This window comes from Lonchura striata, chromosome 7 (assembly GCF_050655825.1).
Source record: "Lonchura striata isolate lonStrDom1 chromosome 7, ASM5065582v1, whole genome shotgun sequence".
Taxonomy (NCBI): domain Eukaryota; kingdom Metazoa; phylum Chordata; class Aves; order Passeriformes; family Estrildidae; genus Lonchura; species Lonchura striata.
Window position 1 is genome coordinate 10,554,526 of NC_140709.1, and position 21,938 is coordinate 10,576,463.

The following is a 21,938-nucleotide window of genomic DNA, read 5'->3' on the forward strand; positions in this document are numbered from 1 at the left end:
AAATAACTGAGCATCCCACAAAGATCAGTGCATACATGCTGGCTTTCTCTAATCCATAATGAGTAATGGTGTGCTGCAGTTAGAGCAAAGGGAATGCTGATACCTCATTTTACCCTCCTCTCACTTGTAAAATTCCAGTTAATGTTCAGAGAACAGAAAGTCATATGTTTTTAGGCAGTGGTTGTGTACTATGACTAACAGAGAGGTAACAGCCTCGGGCATATCCAAGGAGCCAAAAGTCAGCTGTGTAACTTCAAGTTTGCAATACAGTTGCAGTAATCTTCAGCACTAAATTGTCTTGACTAAATAGCTGTTGAACTGGCTGCATTTTTCTTGAATACTTAAGAATTGTTTATATATTCAGAAACTGTTTTAACAGTACCTGAGAGGAAGAGAGCTGCATTTTGTGTCTTTCTCTCAAAAACTCCTGCAAAGTCCATTAAAAAATATGGAAAAACTGAGAAAACATAAGTCAATTCAGTAAAGAGTTTACCAAGTTGACAGTAGGCTATTTTAAATATAATCATTTTCATTTCAATTAAAATGTGCAGTTCCTTTTCACTTATTAATTTTAGAAGCAGGTTGCATAGCTGCTCTGGGAGAGTCACTCCTTCTCCAACTCTCTTAATTTAGTCCAGGCACAGTTTCCTACTAGTGTTAATTATTTTCCCATTATTTTCTCCATTATTCTTAAGCTCTAAATTCTATCCTAATACCTCCACAATTCTTCTTTTGTATTGGCTGCTCATAAATTAAAACTCTGGTCTTAAAAATGTGGGTTTAACAAAAGATCTGCTTGACTCTTGCTGGTTCTTTCTCCTTTAGGTAGAGTGAGCTGCCAAGGACGTGGAGCTCAGTGATCCTGGTGTGATCCATCCATGATTGCTTGTTGGCTTTCTGTCTTACTAGCCCTCAGCATTATTTAGAATACACCTTTGCTTTGCCTTTTACTATTTAGCAGACTGCTAAGTCTGGCTTTTAGAACAGTAGTCAATGTAGCCCCTCCTTGTTCTTTTTTTAAACCTACACAGGCCTATGATTCCTCTACAATTGTCTTAATAATGTTCCACTGAGGCTGTTACGTCTCAGGCTCAGAAGAATAGTGCTGCATAAATATTAAAAGAAGAGATTTATCCACTTTTGCAGTTCATCTATTGAAATTTGGAAATTTTACAGCCTGCAAAATGCTTAAAATGGAAAATAAAAATCCTTTTCCTTACTCATAAAAACAAAGATATTTATTTCCCCTCCTATATCTTTCCAGTGATGCAGGCGCTGGTATCCTGTTATCCCACTATGACTTTTCTGTATTCCTTCAGTGTGTGCATCATAAATGAAGAGGTAAACAAAAAAAATCTGTGAGAACTGGACAGAGACTGTGCTTTTTGAGCAAAACCTTTATCTTTATAGCAATACAGTCAACATGAGACACCTCAGAAATCATGCTGCAATTCCTTAAACAAATCATCTACTTTGTTTTCCTTTGTCTTCTCAGACATTGTTTTTCTTCTCCCACACTTCATTTTCCATACAAGCTTGGTTAGTGTTGATTAGTATTGATTTAGATATTTTGATAATCTGCTTAAAATCATGGGAAAACATTCATTTTATAAATCAGTGGTACTTTGAATACTCTGCAATTCAGGTTATATAAAAAGCACTCCTAAGATTACGTTTCATTAGGCTAAACAGTAAATATAGCTCTGTCTTTCTGTAAAATTGAGTTTTCAACCCCTGTTTCCTCCTACTAATATATTATTTATTTTTAGAGAATAAAGCCTCTTTCTTGTTCCATCCTCCCACTTAGTGCTGTAAAATACAAATAAAAATACTGTTCCTTCAGGTATAAAAAGCTTCTGGCAGAATCCTTAAGAGAGGTAAATTGGTGCATCCTCTTTGAAGCCAGTAGAGCTGTTCTGCTTTATGCCAGCTAGAGTTGTGATCCAGTGGATTAGTTGCTTTCTTTGGGGCTAAAGCTTCATGGAGTCTGGACTATCTCTCTATTTAACTCACAGAAAAGTTGCAAAACCTCCTGAGGATTTGCAGTTACTTGCACTGAAGTACCAGCTATAAGTAGGGATCGACTTCTTTGCCCCTTCAAGTTCATTCTTGAAAAATGTCATTTACTCTGCAATATTTATTTCACACTTTGCAGACTGGTAGGAAATTTCAGTATGTCCCCCAGTATAATTACAACTGCTTTTTTTCCCATTCCTCCAGGGAGTGCTTCCTAGGGACATGCAGACAATAAGTCTCATCTAAGGTTCAGTGAAAATATTTGAGTAGGTTCTGCCAAGAAACTAGTATTTCAAGATATTTTGAACATAAAAGCCATTCCAGGGAAAACTGATCCCACAATAGGACACAGAGCTATTTTTAAGATTGCCTCAGGCTTTGCAGCTGGGGTTTTATTTGTTTTTGGTGGGCTTTTTTATTAATATTCCTTGACATTTTAAAGATAAGTCCTGTGGATGAGCATTCTACAGAATAGTCCTGCAGAAGTCAACACTTCCAGGCACTACTTCACAGCAAAGCTACTAAGTGTAGGCTTTATCCATGTCTATCATTATTCCACAATAACAGAGCCACTAAGATCTGTCTGTGTCTGGGGTTTTGTTGACAAAATGCCAACACAGAGAACCTCAAGCTGCACAAGTAATGTTGTTATTGCCAAGATTCAAAACAGCAGAGATGTGAAAGACTTGAAGATGTGCCCATGTACTGCAAGGCTCTCTTTTATCTAACTGCCCCTATGCATCTTTGCCTTGCCTAGATTCTGAAATTGCATAAATGTAAAAAATATTTACCCAGGTTCTGGAATTATTCTGGATTGAAATTGGTATCTAAATCACTCAATCCTTAATTTTTCTTGGCTTGTTTCTCTTTTTCCATCCTGTGTTCTCCAAGCTGGGTCAGTGTTTTTAACTTCACCTTTTTAGACTCTTTCACTGGATGCAGAAGACAAAGTATGTTCTCCCTGCTCCTAAAATCATCAGTTTGATTTTACTGGGAGCTGGCCTTACCCTGGGAAGGCTACACTTTTGAACAGACACAGACTCAAGGTTTGTATCCAGTAGTCTGGTTTTCAGCCATTCACTTGAATCAGAAATCATAATTAAGATCAAAAAACTACCTTGTGAATCATTTTTCCATCTAGGTACTTATATGTCCCACTGTTGCCATAATTTGTAAGTGCTTCCCAAGGTTTTAAAAATAGAAAGAACAAAATGCTCTCCTACTTTCTTACCCCCTCCTTTATTTTCCCAACCCTGTGAAAAATAGCTTACTTTAGAAGGATTTACTTTGCCTGCTTTATTTGCTTCTTCGCATATGCAAGGAATTTGCAGAGGGAACGATGCCTTGCAGAAATGGGTCCTGCAGAAATGCTACCATTCTTCACAGTGGTCAGGACCACATGCAGTATCCCTGAATTCCTCTCCTGGGACACTGCTCTCTCTGTTACTTCAACCTCTCCCACTAGTGACACAATTCTTGTTGACAAATATTTTTGCCAAACAGTCATGACAGAAGCTGAGCAAAGCTGCCTCAACATTTAATGTACTCTGCAAATTGTCTACTCTTCAGCATGCATGGCTTGTCCTTTGTCAGCTTTGGATTGGTTTTGAGTCCTGAACAGGAGGGCTCTCCAGGTAAACCATGAGCTTGTAAAGCCCTGCAGCGCTGGTGAATGAGCAGTTCCAGAGTGTATCTGCTTTCCTTAAAAACTTTGTTGAAGCAGAGAGAAAGAAAAGCAACTCATGACTTCCAAAAGTGGCAAAGGGGGCCAGGTTGAAATGCATTATATGAAAACAACAGGTTTTCAGCAATGCTGCTACCCTACCATAATTTTATGCCAATCAGTATGTTGGGAGGAGGTGATGTGCTATCCTTTTTATTTATCTTTCCATTTGTCTTAGCTTCTTTTTATTTCTCTTACTTCCAAGTGGAGGCCACACATATGAGTGAGTAAGAATGGCAGGTCTCCAGTACAGGGTTGAGCTCAACACTCTGCATTGACTTGGATGCTCTCCTGCCCTTTGGACAGTTTCTGTTTGGTACTCAGATGTTATCTAGTTTTTTGTCTTGAAGGAAATGAGGGTTGTTGCTTTCAGTGCTATCCTCATGGATTACCTCCAACAGCAGTTTGTAGTGTACATATTCTGACTTACTGGGTATCAAAGTGTTAAAAACATTCCTCTGGTTTCTTGTTGTTAGTGGTCTTCAGATGCATTTCTATTAGCAGGGTCTTTACTTTATAATACAGATACTTGGATCATACCTATCAATTTCTTTGTCGTTTTCGTATTAGGCTGATGTACTATTTCTTTTTCTGAAGCAATAGAAATCATGAGAAATCTATCTGAGGTGATGGCACTAATTGCTCTTACAAAGACAAATTTTTGTCCTAAAGCTTTGATTCTGTTATCTGTGTTAATTGTCTTGCCTTCACTTCAAGTTAAAAATGGGTGAAAATTTAGGGGTCTTTTTACCCAAACAGTACCATATCTAGGAAAGTTTCTCCATGCTCTATTTAAAAACCAGGCCAGACAATATATTTATGGCAAGCTAGCAGTCCTGAGTCCATGTTTTAAACTTCAGGGCTAAGTGGACTTGAAGGTGCTCTTATCTAGCAAGCTCAAAGCAGAACACAGCTGGGAAAACCTGCCTCTCTTGCCTTCCTCCCCTCCAACACATGTCTTTTGCTCATGTCCAGGAAATGTTTTCAGTAGCAAAAGTTATTTTTGTTCAAAAAGGAGAAATAATTCAGGACTTTCAAGTCCATTTACAAGCTTCTACCTAAACTGGGAAGGACAGAAGTGTTTTCACTAATAAAAGGTATTTCTAGTCTTTAATCAGTTCAAGTCTGTTTTTTTAATAGCAGTCAGGGGAGTGGTGGCAATAGTTACACAACTGCTGCCCTGGGGGAGTTAAATTTTGCTTTTGGCATCTCTTGTGTTAAGCAGAGAAGAGCTGTTTGGGGCTGGAAGAATGATATATGTCTGTAGGAGGGAGGGAGCTGCAGGGGAGCGGGGAGCACTTTAAATGAATTCTTTAATGGGAGCCCTTTCCAGAAGGCATCCATGGTATTCCTCTGCAAAAGGAAGAATAAGTACTCAGCACCATATATGGTGACACTTTTATGTTTTTTTAATATAAACATGTACAGGCTGGAGCAATCCATGTAGATGGGTTTTGCTGATTGGTTGAGCCAGAGGGGAGGGAAGGAAATGGGACCCTGTTTTTAATATCTTAACATTAGAAAACTTAAGAGCTTGGATTTGAATAAATAAACAGTAGGCAGGGTTGGAAAGTTTTTCAGCTTTGTAAAATAGCCCTTTCCTCTGTCTTGATTTTCCAGCTTTTGTATTTATTTTCCTTTAGCTTGTTTGTTTGCAGCTGCTTCATTCTGTAAATTGCTTTGATTTTTGTTCAGGGAGTATGTTGTTCCCCGTGCAGATAGCAACAGATCAGTAAAAGCTATTTGAGATAGCTTGGCTCCAAATATGAGGGGACCAAATCTACTCAGTCAATCCCCACAGTGCTGGGCATAGAAAAGGGAAATGCCACAATGGATATGAGCTGCTTTAGTGTAACACACAGTCACTTAGCTCAGGCAAGTTACAGAGGAAGAAACCCCTGTTTTTCTGATTTCACGTAAATATTTCAGGAACCAAGTTGGAGAATGCAGCTGCCAGGTGTCCCTGATGCTGCGGGAGAGTTCAGCTTCCACAGCAGAAATGCTCAGAGAGTGAGTATTTTTCCCAGGGACTTGCATGGGTGGGTTCTATTTTTTGCTCCGTTAATTCCCTGCCCTTACAGACCCAGGCTGGCTGCTGTTCAACCTAATCCCCAAATGTGACCTAACAAATTGTTTTCATCATACAAGCTAAGCACATTGTACCAAGCCAGAGTAGAGAAGATCTTTTTTGTTTGTGCCCTTATATGGCTCCTGAAGTCATCATTGATGCAATAAACTAATGGAGTATGCTCCTCTAATCAGCCTCCCCTTCTATAAACACATTTTGTTCCTGCTCTGAGATTGTTCCCTGACATTTTTAAACCAGCCCCTTTCCTGGCTCTCTCTTTCTTTTCTTTTTCGGTTCATAGTGGGAGGGAATCAGCCAGCTCTGGAGAGCAAAGAGATGGTGGAGATCATGGTAAACTAACATTTGGTAGAACAAGTGGCTTCAAAAAGGACAGCAGCGTAACCAGAGTAGCTGAGGAAGAGCAGGAGGACGTCCGAGGCGTGCTGAAGAGGCGAGTGGAAACTCGGGAGCACACAGAGGAGAGCCTGAGGCAGCAGGAAGCTGAACAACTTGATTTCCGTGATATTTTAGGCAAGAAAGTCAGCACCAAAAGTTTTTCTGAGGAGGAACTGAAAGAAATCCCAGCCGAGCAAATGGACTTCCGAGCAAACCTGCAGCGGCAGGTCAAACCCAAGACCTTGTCGGAGGAGGAGAGGAAAGTCCATGCTCCCCAGCAGGTGGATTTCCGCTCTGTGCTGGCCAAGAAGGGCACCCCAAAAACCCCATTGCCAGAGAAGGCACCACCTCCTAAACCTGCAGTTACAGATTTCAGGTCTGTGCTGGGCTCCAAGAAAAAGCCACCTGCGGAGAATGGCAGCGCTGGCACCCCTGCACCAAACGCTCGTGCCAACTCTGAAGCCCAGAATGCCACCCCCAATTCTCAAGCCCCTGTTGCCAAACCAGCAGTGAAAAAAGAGGAGAAAAATGACAGAAACTGTGAACGTGGGTGTGCAGTGGTGGATGGGGGAATAATTGGGAAAAAAGCTGAAAACAAAGCGCCAGCAAGCAAACCACCAGCAAGCAAAGGAACAGCACCCTCCTTTACAGAGAAGCTTCAGGATGCTCAAGTAGCTGATGGTGAAAAATTGGTCTTACAATGTCGGATTTCCTCTGATCCCCCTGCAGCTGTCACCTGGACTCTAGACAGCAAAGCCATCAAATCATCAAAGTCTATTGTCATCTCCCAAGAAGGTAAATTAATTGCATTACAAGCCAGCTGGATGGCACACTGTTATATCTGGCTCTTGATTAATAATATTTAGTTCATTAGAAGTAATGCAGTATTTATTTAAGTCCTGTGCCAGTAACTGTTTCCAGATGCAGCTTTCTTGTTATTTCAGCGGAGTACATAAGGAACAGTATTGTTTGACATTTCTTGAAGATTCTCCTTTAACAGCCTGCAGATGTAAATTTTATAAAGTTGAACTTCTTGCATTTTTAAATGCTGTTTACATTGCTAGCGCTGTTTAAGGAGCTGGTACATGATGCTTATTTAAACTGAGCTTTAAGGATTTCAAATACTGAAAGCATAATAATATTATTGCTGGTTTACAAATTCTAATTGAATTCTTCTGTATGTTTAATATTTCAGGCTTTTTATTGCAATAAGAAACACAGAAGCAAAGAGGGGTTGTGTCATAGAAAGAAATTACTACAACTGCAAGTTAAGATCAGAGTTGAGAACAGATTTCCAGTGTATTTAAAGCCCCACCACAGATGCTTCTGTTGCCATTACAAACACTGAAATATTTGAACTCCACTGGCTTGGTGACTTTTAACTAACTTCAAGACTGTATAGAATTTGGTAGAAGTCCTTAGAGAGAATACTTACTGTTTTCAAACCAAGAAATTCCCTTATACTTCACATTTTGGATGATCAAACCCACTAGACTGTTTTTTGCATGAAAGTTAATGTTGTATCTAGACAAAATACATTTTCCTTGGGACAAAAAAAAGAAGGAAGGACAATTGTTAGCATCAAAAAACCTTCTTTACTTCATATGTGTTCCACGAAACACTGAGGGAATTATCTGGAGAATGATACCCTCTGACACATTGTAGCAAAAAAGTTCATGTCCACAGTGAGAATTATAGCCTGACACAGGGGTTTGCACTCTTACTTTTGATTCTTCCTTCATTTAATCCAAGGGTTTTTTGTGTTACCAAATGAGAACCAAATTATTATGCAGAACAGTTCAGCACAACCAGTGCTGCAGTGTTCCAAGCAGGGTAACACAGGCATTCTCCTGAAGTGGATGCAGTCAGAAATTGCATTATCTTCAGAGAGGCTTGGGAACTCGAGTAGTGCATTAAGGAGACAGCAAAGCAGATGGAGAAAGGCAAATGGTAGCAGGTGCATTGTGTCTGGCCTGTGTCTGAAGTAGCATCATGTGTTTTTCGGGGTTTTTTTTCTGAGTACATGTTGACTTTTACCTAAGGGGATTGTATAGAATAAGGATAAGTGTCAAGTACATGAGAAAACATTGACTGGTGGAAATGCAATTCTTACAAGAAGAACTGACAGAATCAGTCAGTTCAGCTAGCCTTATGCTGGAAGCAAGATTGCAAGGCTTTTCCTGGAGCTGCTCAGAGTGGAAAAGAAATTGTGCATCTCAAAGTTCCATGGCTCCTGTCAAAGTATATCAGACAGACTCACCTCATAGCTTCTGAGCTATGGTGGAACCTCCTGAAGTCGCAAAGTTTTAGTGTTATGAAGCTGCAGAAAGCTGTTTTCTTCACTGAAATAATCTGAGTAACTATTATAATCCCCCAACTCTTATTCACTCTATAAAATGGTACTGTGGAACTGTAAATCAAGGATGGCTGTTTACAGTGAAGTGATCCTGATGTGCAGAAATGCTCAGTCACGTGTCAGAGCAGAGCAGGATGCTTCTCCTGTCCAGCTTGTCTGGGCTGGGTGACACTCCTGGTCACAACACTCCAGGGTGTCAGACATTAACAGTGCTTTCCACTGAGGTCAGGATCAGAGCTCAGTCCTGCATAAGGAATCCACTCTTGCAGGGGGTGAAGACACTGTTCTTATGTCCCACTTGTACCTGCACTGATACGCTGGTACCAAGCTTATAGTCAGGGTTATCAGTATCTCAAAGTCAGGCTTTCTTCTGCATGTATTTGCAGAAGATCTTGGAAAGAAATATTACACAGGGCTCAAAGTTTTGTCCTTTAATGGAAAGACAAGGAATGAAGATTAGAACTATTTTTTTAAACCTTATTACATACCCTCTGGTACACTGCATGATGGTCAGTTTTGTTTGTTTTTTTTTTTTTTTCCTGAGAGTACCTGCTAGCTTTGGCTCTTGGAGAAGAATGTGTTGTTGCTCTGTCACTATGATTCTTTCATGCCAACTGTTGAGTAATTAACTAGGTATGCATGAAACTTTAAGTTCCAGATTTCATAGAGATTCAGTTTTCTCAGTTTCCCTAATTAGGAACACATACTTTACTTAAGGGAACCAAGAGAGGATAAGGAATAACTGGAATAACAGACTAGAATTGAGAAATAGCAAATTCATTCAGTATCAGGAAATATTATTCATTGGGGAAACTGTATGAATTAGTCTCACAGATAGTGTTTGGAGCAGCTTTAAACATAGAGAGCAACAATAGCACTGGATGCAGTCCACAGCAGGCCAAAGGTGAAATCCCAGTTTCCATCCTTTGCCCCAAATGCTGAAAATGCAACACCATCACACCCACAGGTGCACTTCAGCAGCAGTGCCTTTGTCAGAACTTGGAGCAGCATTTAATGGCCCTGGAGGTAATGCCCTAGAGTCATCCTCACCTGAAAGAAGGATGAGTCTGTGAGATCTTGCAAAGCCATTTTTTATTTCTTTGCTATGACCTTACTCCTCCTTGTGTTCAGCAACAAAATCCACTATGGAAGAGGATAGACTACGTCTGTTCTTAGCCATTTCACTGCTTTTGTGCTGCTGTGATGTTTGGTGGTGGCCATGGGGGTTTTTTCCAGATTCACCAGAGGTATTTCACAATAACTTACATGTTCTTACTGAGCTGGATGCTGGAGAATTCCCTATCTAGAGTAAAGCATGTCCATCTGCTTCTCAGCCACACTACTAGCCCATCTTAGTATGAAATACTGTCCCACAAACTGGTCAGTGTAAGTAATGCATGAACCCTCAGAATGCTATATATTTATGTTTTGGAAATTGCATTATTCCTCTCTGTCATTCCCAGAAAAGAGGGGGGAAAATGGCAAAAAGAGACAGAAGTTTGCTCATCTCCTGGTGCCAAATATATTGTAAAAATAAGTACATAAAATTCAGTTTCAGGAACATGTGATCAAACAGTGGCATATTTGGCCAGGGAGGTCAAGCTTAGAAATATACTTGTGTGGAAGATGTTCACAGGACAGGCAAACTATGTAAAAACTATGTGTAGTCACTCACTGACAATAACTTTCCTTGGCATATTTGTCCTAGTTGCTATTGAGGCCCTTTACCAGGTAGAAACAATGCTGTCCACAGCTCTCCTCTGTGCTTGCAGAGCCTGACTGACACTAAATTGCCCACCCAATGCAGTTTAGCCATTGGAGTGCAGGAAAAGGGAGAGTGTTATCCCTGCTTCTTTACCATTGGAGAAGCCTGGGTACAAACACCAGCATCAGAATGGTCTCTGTCTGGTAAGGCCTTTGCCAAAAAAAAAGCTAAACCCTCCTCCAAAAATTACCTTTATCTTCAGGCACATTTATGCAGCATTTGGACTGATTTTTGGTGGTTAATCTAGGGCTTGCAGTGTATTTCATTATTCCAAGGTTAAATTTAGTTAGAAGGCAGAATCTGGGCAGCATTAATGTCACAATCACAACAATAGCTGATAGCATGTCATGTTCCTTCCATTTTACATTTCAACTATTTTCTCTTTGAAATAATGAACATCAGTACACTTTTTCTTACATTCCTTTTTACACTTCCTCAAATAGTACTCTGTTAGTTGATTGGTGTGATTTTTTACTTAATGTATCATTTTTATGATGAAGTGAGCTCTTGCACTATTTTTCTGACATGGTGCAATTTTATTAATGGTTTGATTTTATATTTTTCTTCTTTTAAACCTGTCAGAGTGTAATTATCTACATTCCTGAGATAGATATTAATGTGCTTTTTGCCCATTAAAGATCAAAATAAGTGGTTGCTAACAATAAAAAAGAGGGTACTCATAAATTAGAGCATTATACATTCATACAGTATGGGGTAGATGATGCATGGTTAAGAGGCACTTTAATGAGAGGCTTCTTTGCTTGAAGTTGTGGGGGGCTATTTGTTTGGAAAAAAAGTTTTTAAGGAGGCTCTAGCAGATACTGCAGTGAAGTTAGACATATAAGGGTAACAAGCAGGACCCATTGTGTTTTACATGTGTATAGCATTGGCCCAGCAGTGCCCTGTGCTTCTGTCCTGCTGTGTGGCTTGCTCTTGGACAGAAAATCCATCAAGAAAGTTCTTGCATGGTTCCAAAAGCTGTTCTAGGAGATGGCAGTGAAAGGGTTTTGCACAGCATACTTACTAAACTGGCCAGCTGAGGTGTATGAGTGAATACAAGTCTAAACTCGCACATTTGCCATTTTTTAAGTCAGTTTTCTCAGCTTTTTTTTGGATAATTTAGTACTCTGTGACTATATAGGTGGAAGAGGAACTTTCTAGTATAGACTCAGGTAGCAGTGATGCCGTAGCTTAGACAATGGCCTGAGTTTGTATTGCTTTCTCTAAGCCAGCATTTTTTTCTTCTCAAGTTTCTTGCCAGCATAGAGATTTGGTAATCTTATTAGCAATAATGCCTTAACAACTTTCTTGTGACTTAACTCCTAAATCTTCCTACCAGTCATGCAAGTCTATGTCTGCCAGTCTAGCTAGGGTCTGACATGACTTTTTTGTTTTCTTTTTAATTAAATTTAAGCAAGAATTTGGTGTATAATTAACATGACTCTATGCACTGCTGAAAGTAGATGCATTTTGCCCCCAGAAGCTTCTGTAGAAAATGTAAGGTTGGAGAGATCATCTGAACATCAGTTCTGACACAATACCATGTTTGTCACAGGCCACATTTCTCACTGCACTAGAGGATCTAAATCTATCCTCTTCCAGAAAATTCATGCATGTAGTGTGGATTTAAATACAGCAAAAGAGAAATATTTCCTATAACCACTGGCAATTTGTTGCAAAGTCCAACTATTCTAGTAAGAGTTTTGTTATTAAATCAAGAACCAAAACAATGCCTTATTTCTAATTTGACAGAAAGGCCTTGACTCTGTAACCAAGATCGCTTTCTCCGTTTTTTGAAACTTGACAAGTCAAGCTGTTACTAACTCTCCATGATGCACTTCATCCAGCCCTTGGAGGCTTGGGGTTGTTTTGGTTTGGTTCTCTTTCCAGTACCTCTTCTCCAGTTGCTGTTTGTTGATCACCCTCTTTAGGAATCATGTGTGGGTATCAGCATCAGTGAGGAGATCACCTTCCTGTTGCTGCCCTTACTGAGGTTATTGGTCCTCTTTCTGCCTCACAACGTTGGAAGTCATGTCTGTCATTTCTCTACAAAGCCTTTAAACCTCCTGAATATACAGCATCCCTTGGTGTCATTGGTGCTTTTCACTATCTCAAGCTCCATGTTCTTTGAGTGAATGGGTCACAGCTTAATAAGTAAATGAGAGTCTTTGGGAGGACTACCCTGCTATCTTTTCCCTTTCCAAGGTTCTTTCTAGCATCTGTAAATTTATAAAAGTTAATTTACAAGTACTTACATGTCATAGATGAAAATATTTAATAACATGGATCCTAGTCTGATCACAGAGGAAATCCACTACAAACAGACTGAGTGATGATTTCCTATTGTCAGCTTCTTCAGGAAATCTTTGACAATAACTCCTCCTAAATCAATATCATTAATATAGTAATGTAGCATTAATTACAAACAGAATAATGTCATATATCACAAACATTTAAGTAGAGGTTAAAAAATTTACCTGTGCACAGATACATTTGCTGGTTAAATGTCTAATGTTGTGAATCATGAAAGTAGGTTTCTTACATTGTTTTCCTTAAAACTCTGTCAATTATCAATAATTACATTTGACATTTTTTCTTTGAAATTCATGTGGTTTTTTTCACTGTTTTTTCTGTTGTCATTGTAACTGTAGTCAATATTTCCCTGGTCAATTCACTTCTCATTTTTAAACATGACTGTGACACTAGCACACATTTGAACTTGCCCAGACAATTTGAGATTTATTAGAAAGTTAGCTCTATAAGCCAGTGAATTCCTAAAAAAATTATTATGTCTTCTAGGCACAATTTCTCACAGACCAGTGTTTATTAATATTGCCTAAATACTCCACAGTACTTTCTTATACCATGGGATACAAATGAGAAAGCCATAACTTGAGTCTGCATCATGGACAGGAATCAGGAGGTTGGCCAGCTAGATGCCAGTGTGGGGAAGGAGACTAGGGAGCTGCTTTTTGTTGGTTTGTGTATTTGTTTTATATCTGAGGTTGACTTTCTGTGGAGTTTAATGGAAAGAATGCAGAAGCCTAGGGATATTTTAAACTGTCTTGCACTATTTTTGAGTAAGTCAGAGAACCCTTTAATAGCTCAAAATTCAAGGGAAAGGCTCTGTGTATCTAAATCAGAGTCTCCAGTAAAGCATCAGCTTCTGTGGCTGTTAAGGTCTTTTCTAGACCTGCACCAGTCCCAGTGTCTAAGTGGTAGATTCCAGTATTCATGTTTATTCCAATCCTGCACTTTGTGACAATGTTTAAGGATCATCCATGGCCTGGTTCCTAAAAAAAAGAGGGTTAGGGTGACAAAATACATAGCAAGCTTTTCAGCTGACTGGCATTTGTGAAGTGCCAGGATTCCAGAATACCCAATTGGAATAACCAGTCTGGGCTTTCTAGCAGTTCCGAGAAGATAATCTTGTTTCAGGTCGTGATGGGGTTTGCACAGGAAACACGAAATCCTTCATTGAAAGACATTTGGCCTTCTAGCCCCAGGAACTGATTCTAGCTCTAGATCACAGAGCATAAGAAAGGTTGGGAAGTTTCCTGTCCTTATGAAATCTCATCAAGTTTTGCCTGGGTTTCAGTGGTTTGGGTTTTTTTTCCCTGGTTTCCTATGAAAATGAAGTTTCAACAGCCGTGATCCCTCAGCCTCCCCTTATACTCCTGATCCAACCTGGCCAAATCTTTCTGATCTATTGGCTAATTTCATACCTAGTCCTAATAGTCCACAGTTTCATGAGTACTAGTGGCTGTATAAAGGAGAGTGACCCAAAGTATTTCATTTTTCCTTCATTCCTCCATTGAGGGCTACTACCATTGTATCTGGTGGTAGCAAGAAGCCCAGCAATCCCCATGTATTTTGCATGTGCTGTTCCTGTGGAGTTCCTGGGGAGAATGAAGAGGAGGAAAATGGGATGCAGATTATTTCTTCTGGGAGGTGAGAGTTAGGAGAAAAAAGGATTTGGCACTTGAAAAAAACCAGATTTCCTTCACCCTCTTTCTCACAAAATTACTTCATTAAATTAATGTTGAGGAGTGACCCTTTGTCACATTAGTCTTCAGTGAGCTGAGGAAAGGCTTTTGAACAGGTAGAAAACTCCTGCAGAAACTAAATTCTGAATTGTTCCAGTCCCTTAATGATTATTATTCTTACAGGCAGACTTCTTTCCTGCAGTAAAGTCGCCGGTGGTCTCCTTCACATGTATGTGTCTGTGTTCCACAGTTTATGGATTTTTGCAATAGCATCTTTAGGTTTCAGTGTGCAATCTTTTCTAATCATGTGACATAGATTTATACAAAATCTTAGACTGGAAGTTATCTTTGGCTTACTCTCCAAATGTCTCTTTAAACAGCAGAGACATGTGAATTTATATTTGCTAGATGCCAGCAAGAATACTTTTCTACTGTCTCTCCTCCATTTGGAATGGAACTGCAGCTCGTGACATTTTTGGCTTCAGCCTGACTCATGGAAAAGCATTGCCTCTGGGAGGGCACGTGGATTTTCTTTTCACCCTGTGGTTGGCTGAGCACAGCCCATGTGAGTGAGGGGTCAGTGCTCCTCTTCTGGGACAGTTTTCACATTATTTCTCAGGGGAAAATAGTAATTATTTAAAGCTGCTTGATTTTGTGGTGGATGATAAAGAGGGGGAAAAGATAATTTTCTTCTAACGGATGTGTGTTTTTACCAAACCACATTTTCTGGAAACCATCTGAATGTTTTTTATAAGATTTTTCTTGAATAATGATATCCATGTTTAAATTGAAAGAAAAATCTGAATACCAAGAGCATAATTGCCATGTCCAAATGGAATTCATCTCCAAAGAGAACCAGTAAACTCACAAAGTTCCTCAGATGGAGGGGAGTTCTTTTGCAGGTCCTTTTCATGGACCAGTGTCACCTGTGCCTGTGCCATCTCCCACATCACAGGGGATACACTTGATGGGGAGCCTGTGGTTGAGCACTCTGTGAGGTTTCCAGTTAGCACAGAGAGAAAGGTGCTGGGATACTTCCTTACATCTTAGGAAACAGGCTAAACATCTGAAAAAAATCCACTTCCTCAATTCTTTAATTAGGAATGGCTGTGAGAAAGGCAAACAGAGGAAAGGGGAAGGTTTTACGGCAGCTGAGGAAAGTGGAGGGTGGAGGAGTTCTGGACAGGCCAACAGCAATGGGCAGAAGTGCACAAGGCCTCAGGCTGTGTTTAGGGGACAGACCCAGCTTTCCAATGAAGATGGAGAAAGCAGTCCCACACTTCACCTTCACTTAATGAGGCATATTTGGAAGGGGAAAGTGTGGAGCATTTTAATTTGGGTTCACCCTGGGGAGGAAAGTACTTCATTGTTCCAGGCAATGCAAGTGAAAGTAAGGGACAAGGTTCTTCTTCCTCATCCCCCATCTACTAGGAACAACTTCTATTTTGGTTCACAGAGTTCTAATTTTTAAGAGGAAATGCATTTCCCTTGGGTCATACCGGGCTTCTCTTGGTAAATAACAAGCTTATGTCGCATCCTGTGTCTGCAAACCCAATTAAGTCAAATTTTATGGTTTTGTTTGGAAAGAAATTAATTTGTTGCAGTGATAAATTTGATTGCCACTAATATATTGGACTTTCTAATGCATATTTTACAGGCTGTTATTCATTAGGCAATTCAAGCAAAAAGAAAATGTCTTTCAGTTCCATTTTTAAACTTAGGCACTAAGCTGAAGTTCTGCTCTTACACATGTGAACGCTAGAGACAAGGCTGAATCAAAACTTTTATAAAGGTCATTGGACCCTCTTATTTACAGTCCTACACTATGAGCACTTTTGGAATAAAGTCACTCAAGTGAGGACTTCTGATCTCTGCTGTAAGACAAAGAAGAACAGCAGAGGTGCTGCTCTGGGTCTTCTCTACCTTTAGCAACAGGGCTGCAGGACAACTTTGAGTATCCTAGGGAAAAGTAGCAAGATTAAATTTTTAATTTATTTAGCATAAATAAGGCTCCAATAAGGTTGAATTTTTAAGGACAGCTTTTTCTAGCAGAGAAGATCACCTGTAGTGAAGGAATGGCTCATTTGATGCCTTCTGCTCCTTACTAGCATGGAGGTTTTTGTGAGCTGCAGCCTAACCTGTGTTTGATCTCTCCCTCCTCCATACAGGGACACTCTGCTCTCTGATCATTGAGAAGGCCATGCCTGAAGATGGGGGCGAGTACAAGTGCATAGCTGAGAACCCAGCAGGGAAAGCTGAATGTGCTTGCAAGGTGGTTGTAGAAGGTGAGTACTGTGCTGGGTACAAGAAAACCCTTCCTAAGAACTCCCACCTATTTCCACTTATTTCCCAAGAATGACCTTTAGAAGCTACTTACACGCACACACACACAAAGAACTTTAACTCCCTCCCTTCTGCACTTTTTGCTCAATAGGTAATTCAATGTCTACCATAAAGGAACATGAGCAGAGAGACAGTACCAAACCAAGGGCTCTGGATGCTTTGTGGAATAATTTGTATTCTCCTGCTGCCTGCTGTATTTCTAGAAGGTTTTTAGAGCAGTAAGCTGAAGTTGTAAGATTTGTTTCTGAGCTGTGTGCATTCTTAGAGAGCCAGTGAGAATTCCTTGTGTGAGTCTGGTGTCAGTCTGCCTCAGGACTGTGTAGCACATTTCTCACACCACAACTCCCCAATTCTTTGCATTCACAGATGTTTGGTCATTAGATTTTTGAGTGTAAGTGAGAAAAAATAAATTAGCAGCTCAACCACCCTTGTGTTCCATAGTCTTAGAACATGGACAATTTACAGACTGAGGTACTTGTTTTCAGCCATGGTTGTGCTGATGAAACTCTATTCTTGAAAATTGGGCAAGGCCTTGGTGACACAGACTTAAAAGTAACCAGATGTCCTTCTTATCAGCTCGCCTTCTTGTGAGCTTATTTTTGAATACTCTGATGCTTTCCATTGTGATCTAAAATGAGCACAAAACTAGACAAGAAGCCTAATAACAGAACTTGGGTACTGAACCTTCACAGCTGTGTTGCAGATGTGGTATTTGTGGCAGGAGGTCTAGAAAAGAATGCTATTTATTTTTTTTCCTAAAGTTACATGACACAAGGTAAGAATGTGATTCTGTAACTCCACATTAAAGTTCAGCCTTCATGTAACTGGAAAAGAAATTGATTAAATATTGATTGCAACAAATATACCTGTACCTTCTGTGATACTATGGTCACAGTGTAATCTGTATTAGATATTTGATAAGTTATTTTTTATGGTTCTGTAATTTAAAGTAATACATTTTATCAGTGCTGAAGTTCAAAGAATAGGCTTTAAGCAAAATCTAGTCCCTCGAAACACCTTAACCACCACAGATCCAGAGTGTTGAAGGAGCAAATCATCAAAAGCTTAGCATACAGTATTTCTGTAGAGCTGACCTAGAAACTTTTAAATGTCTCAGTCACTTATGTGTTTTTCCTGTCTTCTAATCTCCTTCAAGTAGTTGCTTTTCTTCCTGACTCTTCCTTTAGCCTATTTCCCACTTCAAGTTTCCTGCTGGACAATGCATGCTCTAGGAGGCTGCAGGCAGAGTTTGGATTGCAAAGCCTCGATCCTGGGAGGCTGGGAGCTGCTGGGCTGGGGATGTGAAAGGCATTACCTCAGCTGTCTGGCTTTCTGGGGTGGTGGCAGCCACGGCTGTAGGAGCTCACTGCTCACATCATGTTGGGCACCAGGGTGACCACATTCCTTACCTTGATACTGGCTGCCTCCTCTGCCTTTTGCATCCTGCACTGGCATGCTGCTGAGAAGAGGTTTTGATGAATGGCACCATAGCAAACTCCAGCTATTCAGGAAAGACGCCATTTGATATCCCATGTCTGAGGCTGGCAGAGGGGATGACTGTTATTTTTAAATTAGAATTGTGATCTAAAATAAGAGTTCATATTTCTCCCTTCAGTTCCCTGTCAGGATCCCAGATGCTGATTCTTAGACTAAGTAACCATAATCATTACATTTCTTTTGGCATCAGGGGCTCAAGATTGGAGGAATGTTTGACTTCAGTTGGCAAATCTGTAGAATCTGAGTGTCTGAACTCTCAGAACACAACCTCCTGCTCTGGATTATTTACTAGGAGATTCTTGCTTCCTCTGTCAATGAATTTTCATACACTGGCACCTAGAAGGTGACTAAAATAGCTGTGTCCATAACATATATGTCATTTTTTTCTCTGGTAGCTAACAGCTCTCTCCCTCACAAATGCTCTGAAAGCTCAATATTTTGAAAGCTGTAAAGTGATACAGCCACTGCTGAGATCATAATCTATAATCATACTCTTTCTTCCAAAGATAAATGTCAGTATCAAACAATGAAGCAAGCACAGCTTGTTAGGATTGGCATTTCAGGTCATAGAATCCTAGAATAGTTTGTGTTGGAAGGGACCTTAAAGATCATTTTGTTCCAACCCTTACCATGGCCAGGGACTACTTCCCACAGATCAGGTTGCTGAAAGCCCCATCCTGCCTGGTCTTGAACACCCCCAGGGATGGGAAGCCCACAACCTCTTTGGGCAACCTGTGCCAGTGCCTTATGACTCTCACAAAGAATTTCTTCCTAATATCTAACCTAAACTTTCCCTCCTTCAGCTTAAAGCCATTCCTGCTTGATGTGGCACTACAGATCCTTGTGAAAAGTCCCTCCCCAGCTCTCTTGGAGCTGGTTTAGGTACTGGAAGGAGCTCTAAGGTCTCCCCAAAGCCTTCTTCTCTTCAGGCTGAGCTGCCCCAGCTCTCAGCCTGTCTTCATAGGAGAGGTGCTCCAGCACTGTGATCATGCTCAGCTTGTAATAACCTTAAAAAAAGTTGCACCTTTTATTCATATCTCATGTGGGATACACATGGAAGGAAGCTTTATTGAGTCCTAGCTGTTGGTGTAGCCTGCAGTGATGAGCAGTTTCTGGATAAGAGCTGTGCAATTGTGAAAATAGTAGAACCCATCAAATTTCAGTCCTGTCGTGTCTCTTTTGCTGTTTCTATTTAGGAATAAACAAATGGCCAAGAATAACTTCTTGCAAAGATTTAAACAGATGAAATGTTACTCTTCAAAATGGGTTAATCTGAATTGATCACATAGACAACGGAATGAAGAATTACATGGCAAAAGATTCTTTTGAATGAAATGATGTTTCAATACAGCTTTGTGTCCCTTTTCTCTGCACTGCCTAACAGCTTTGTGCACATTGTATTTGATCTATTCAGTTAAATACCTATCAGCTTAGATGGGACCTCTTGTCTAGATGCTTACTTGGCTTGGGTTCTTAGTGCAGCTGCTTTCAAAGAGGGTTTTTCCCTTTCTGCTTCCTCTTCCTTTCAGAATGTGACAGCAAATCTCCAGCAAACTGTGCAGAAAAATTCTTCTTAAAAGCCTACAGGATAGCAATTTCCTCTAACTTTGCAGAAAGATCCAAAATAAACCTTTTATTAGACAGCTTTTTCATTATTGATTTTCAAATAGGATTTGTATTTTATTATTTGTTTTGATTGCAGATGCCTCAAAGACCTCAAAGCCTACTGAGAAGAAGACCAAGAAGCCTAAGACCACACTTCCCCCAGTGCTGCCAACAGAGGGTAAGTGACTGTGATTTGATTTGCTTTCTTTCCAGTGGAAACAAAAGAGTGCTTTGGGATTCTGTGGTCATTCCCTTCTGTTTGTAGACATAGTATCAGAAGCCTGTGCTGTTTCTTTAGTCCTTGCACTTAAGTCATGTGAAATGAGTTTTTGCCATGTGGGGATTAGAAGAGCCCAAACTGCAAGTTCAGACTTTGCCCCTCTACTCTCTGTTTTTCATAATGATGCAATAAACTTGTGACACAGATTTATTTTTGGATGCCTCTCAAAGAGCACAGAAATACTCAAGTAGTTTGCTTCAATTTGTGCTGTGTCCTTTGTAGACAATATGAAGTTTTACTATTGGTAGGCAAAGCATCTTGACTGAAATGCCCTGTAGAATAATGTCCATTTTTGGCATGACCATGGAGAATGGTTTTGTAAATTTTGCATTCTTTGTTTTAAGCCTAAATGCTTAACTTGCTTCTAATGCTTTCTGAAAGAATAAATTAGCTATAAATTCCCATGCTTGCTTCTCAGCATACATGCATTTGGTTAAGAGGAAACTTTGAAGGCTAAAGGTAGCACAGTAATGTCAGTTAAGGAATTCCTAACACCAGTACTACTTATGAAATTAAGGGCTATGAATATCTCTTAAATCAAAACTGGGTTTTATTTATCTAAGATGCCCACCATGTGAGTTCCTAAAAAAATGCAAATATGTGATTTGATTGAAACATGGAGTGTTTTATTCAGCTCTCCCAAAAAATAAAAAACAAATAGACTTTAATCTGGTCTTCCACTTAGAACATTTTCAGCTGCTTTCAGCAGGACTCAGAGCAGTTTTATGGTGATCACGGGTAATAATTGTGCTTCTGGAAATGTGACTTACATAAAACTATGCCCTGGGCTACAGCTATTTCTGAGTTGTGGCTGAGCATTATAACTCTCTCTCCAGTTTCTCTTTGGGATGTGGGAAGAGTCACACTGACATGCTCCACCTCTGCACCATAAATAATAACAACTGAGAACAATGATTTTTTTATTGAACATAGATAGAAAAGACATTTTTAAAGCCATTGAAATCTCCACGGAACAATGTTTTGAAATGTGCTTTCTATGCACACAGCACACACATTTCCTCTGATCCTCCCAGCGGTGTTATCAATTGCAGCTTTCCCAGGAGAAAGTGTGAGTTGGGAACTAAGGCTAAATATGGAGATATATGACCTGATCCACATCCTGCTTCTTTTGCTTCTGGTTTTAGTGGAAATTAGAATAGATAGGAAAACAAAAGTTACCAATTCTGGCTGCAGAAAGAAGGAAAAAGAAGGCTGAAATAATGGAGAATGGTTTTTCTACATGGTATATTATTTGAGTAGTTCAAGTTCTTGAACTTCTCATAAGCTCTTTTTTTTCCAAAATACCTTTAACATATCTTTTCTGCTGCACAGTAAACATCAAGGTAACCAGAGAGAATGTTAGGAAACTGGGCTTTAGAAGAGTTTTTAGAAAAGCTTTGAAAAATACATATTTAATTTTAAAAGGATTTGGCTGCAGAGATTTCACAGGTAGTTTTTTAACATCTGAGTCTCTGAGGAATGTGAGTGTTTGTTCTGAAATAAGTTTTTATTTGTATGTTTGTCAGGGGCAAAATACACAAAACAGATCAAATGGACTACACAGTTCAATCTACACTGAAATTCTTATCAGATGCAGAGGCTGTAAAGTTCCTTACCTGAAATAGAATAGGCTTTACAAGTAAGATGTTTACTGTATATTTCTTGAAAAGAAGGGTAATAGAGAATAATTGTGACTTAAGGTATCTCATTTTAAAAGGAGATGTATTTTTACTCTGATCTTTTCTGGTCTTTTTTTGCCACATTGAGTTACCAAGAAAGAGAGAACAAAAGTTCCTAATAATGTGATTAGAATTATTCATTAATAGATTCTGAATTTTGAGTATGAATTCAGTCACAGCAGTATATACTATATAGGATTCAGAGACTATGTATTCTCTGTACT

General features: G+C 39.7%; 1 protein-coding gene across 5 annotated transcripts in view; it reads left to right on the forward strand.

Annotated features, from left to right (window-relative positions):
* MYLK (myosin light chain kinase) overlaps positions 1-21,938 on the forward strand; it is a 195,598-nt gene that overhangs the window by 116,842 nt on the left and 56,818 nt on the right. For all 5 annotated transcript variants that reach the window (XM_021526062.4, XM_085584908.1, XM_085584907.1 and 2 more), the window contains 4 exons: positions 5,669-5,749; positions 6,109-6,998; positions 16,479-16,595; positions 19,853-19,933. In XM_021526062.4, coding sequence (XP_021381737.3) covers positions 5,669-5,749; positions 6,109-6,998; positions 16,479-16,595; positions 19,853-19,933 — 1,169 coding nt within the window. The remainder of the gene's footprint in view (positions 1-5,668; positions 5,750-6,108; positions 6,999-16,478; positions 16,596-19,852; positions 19,934-21,938) is intronic.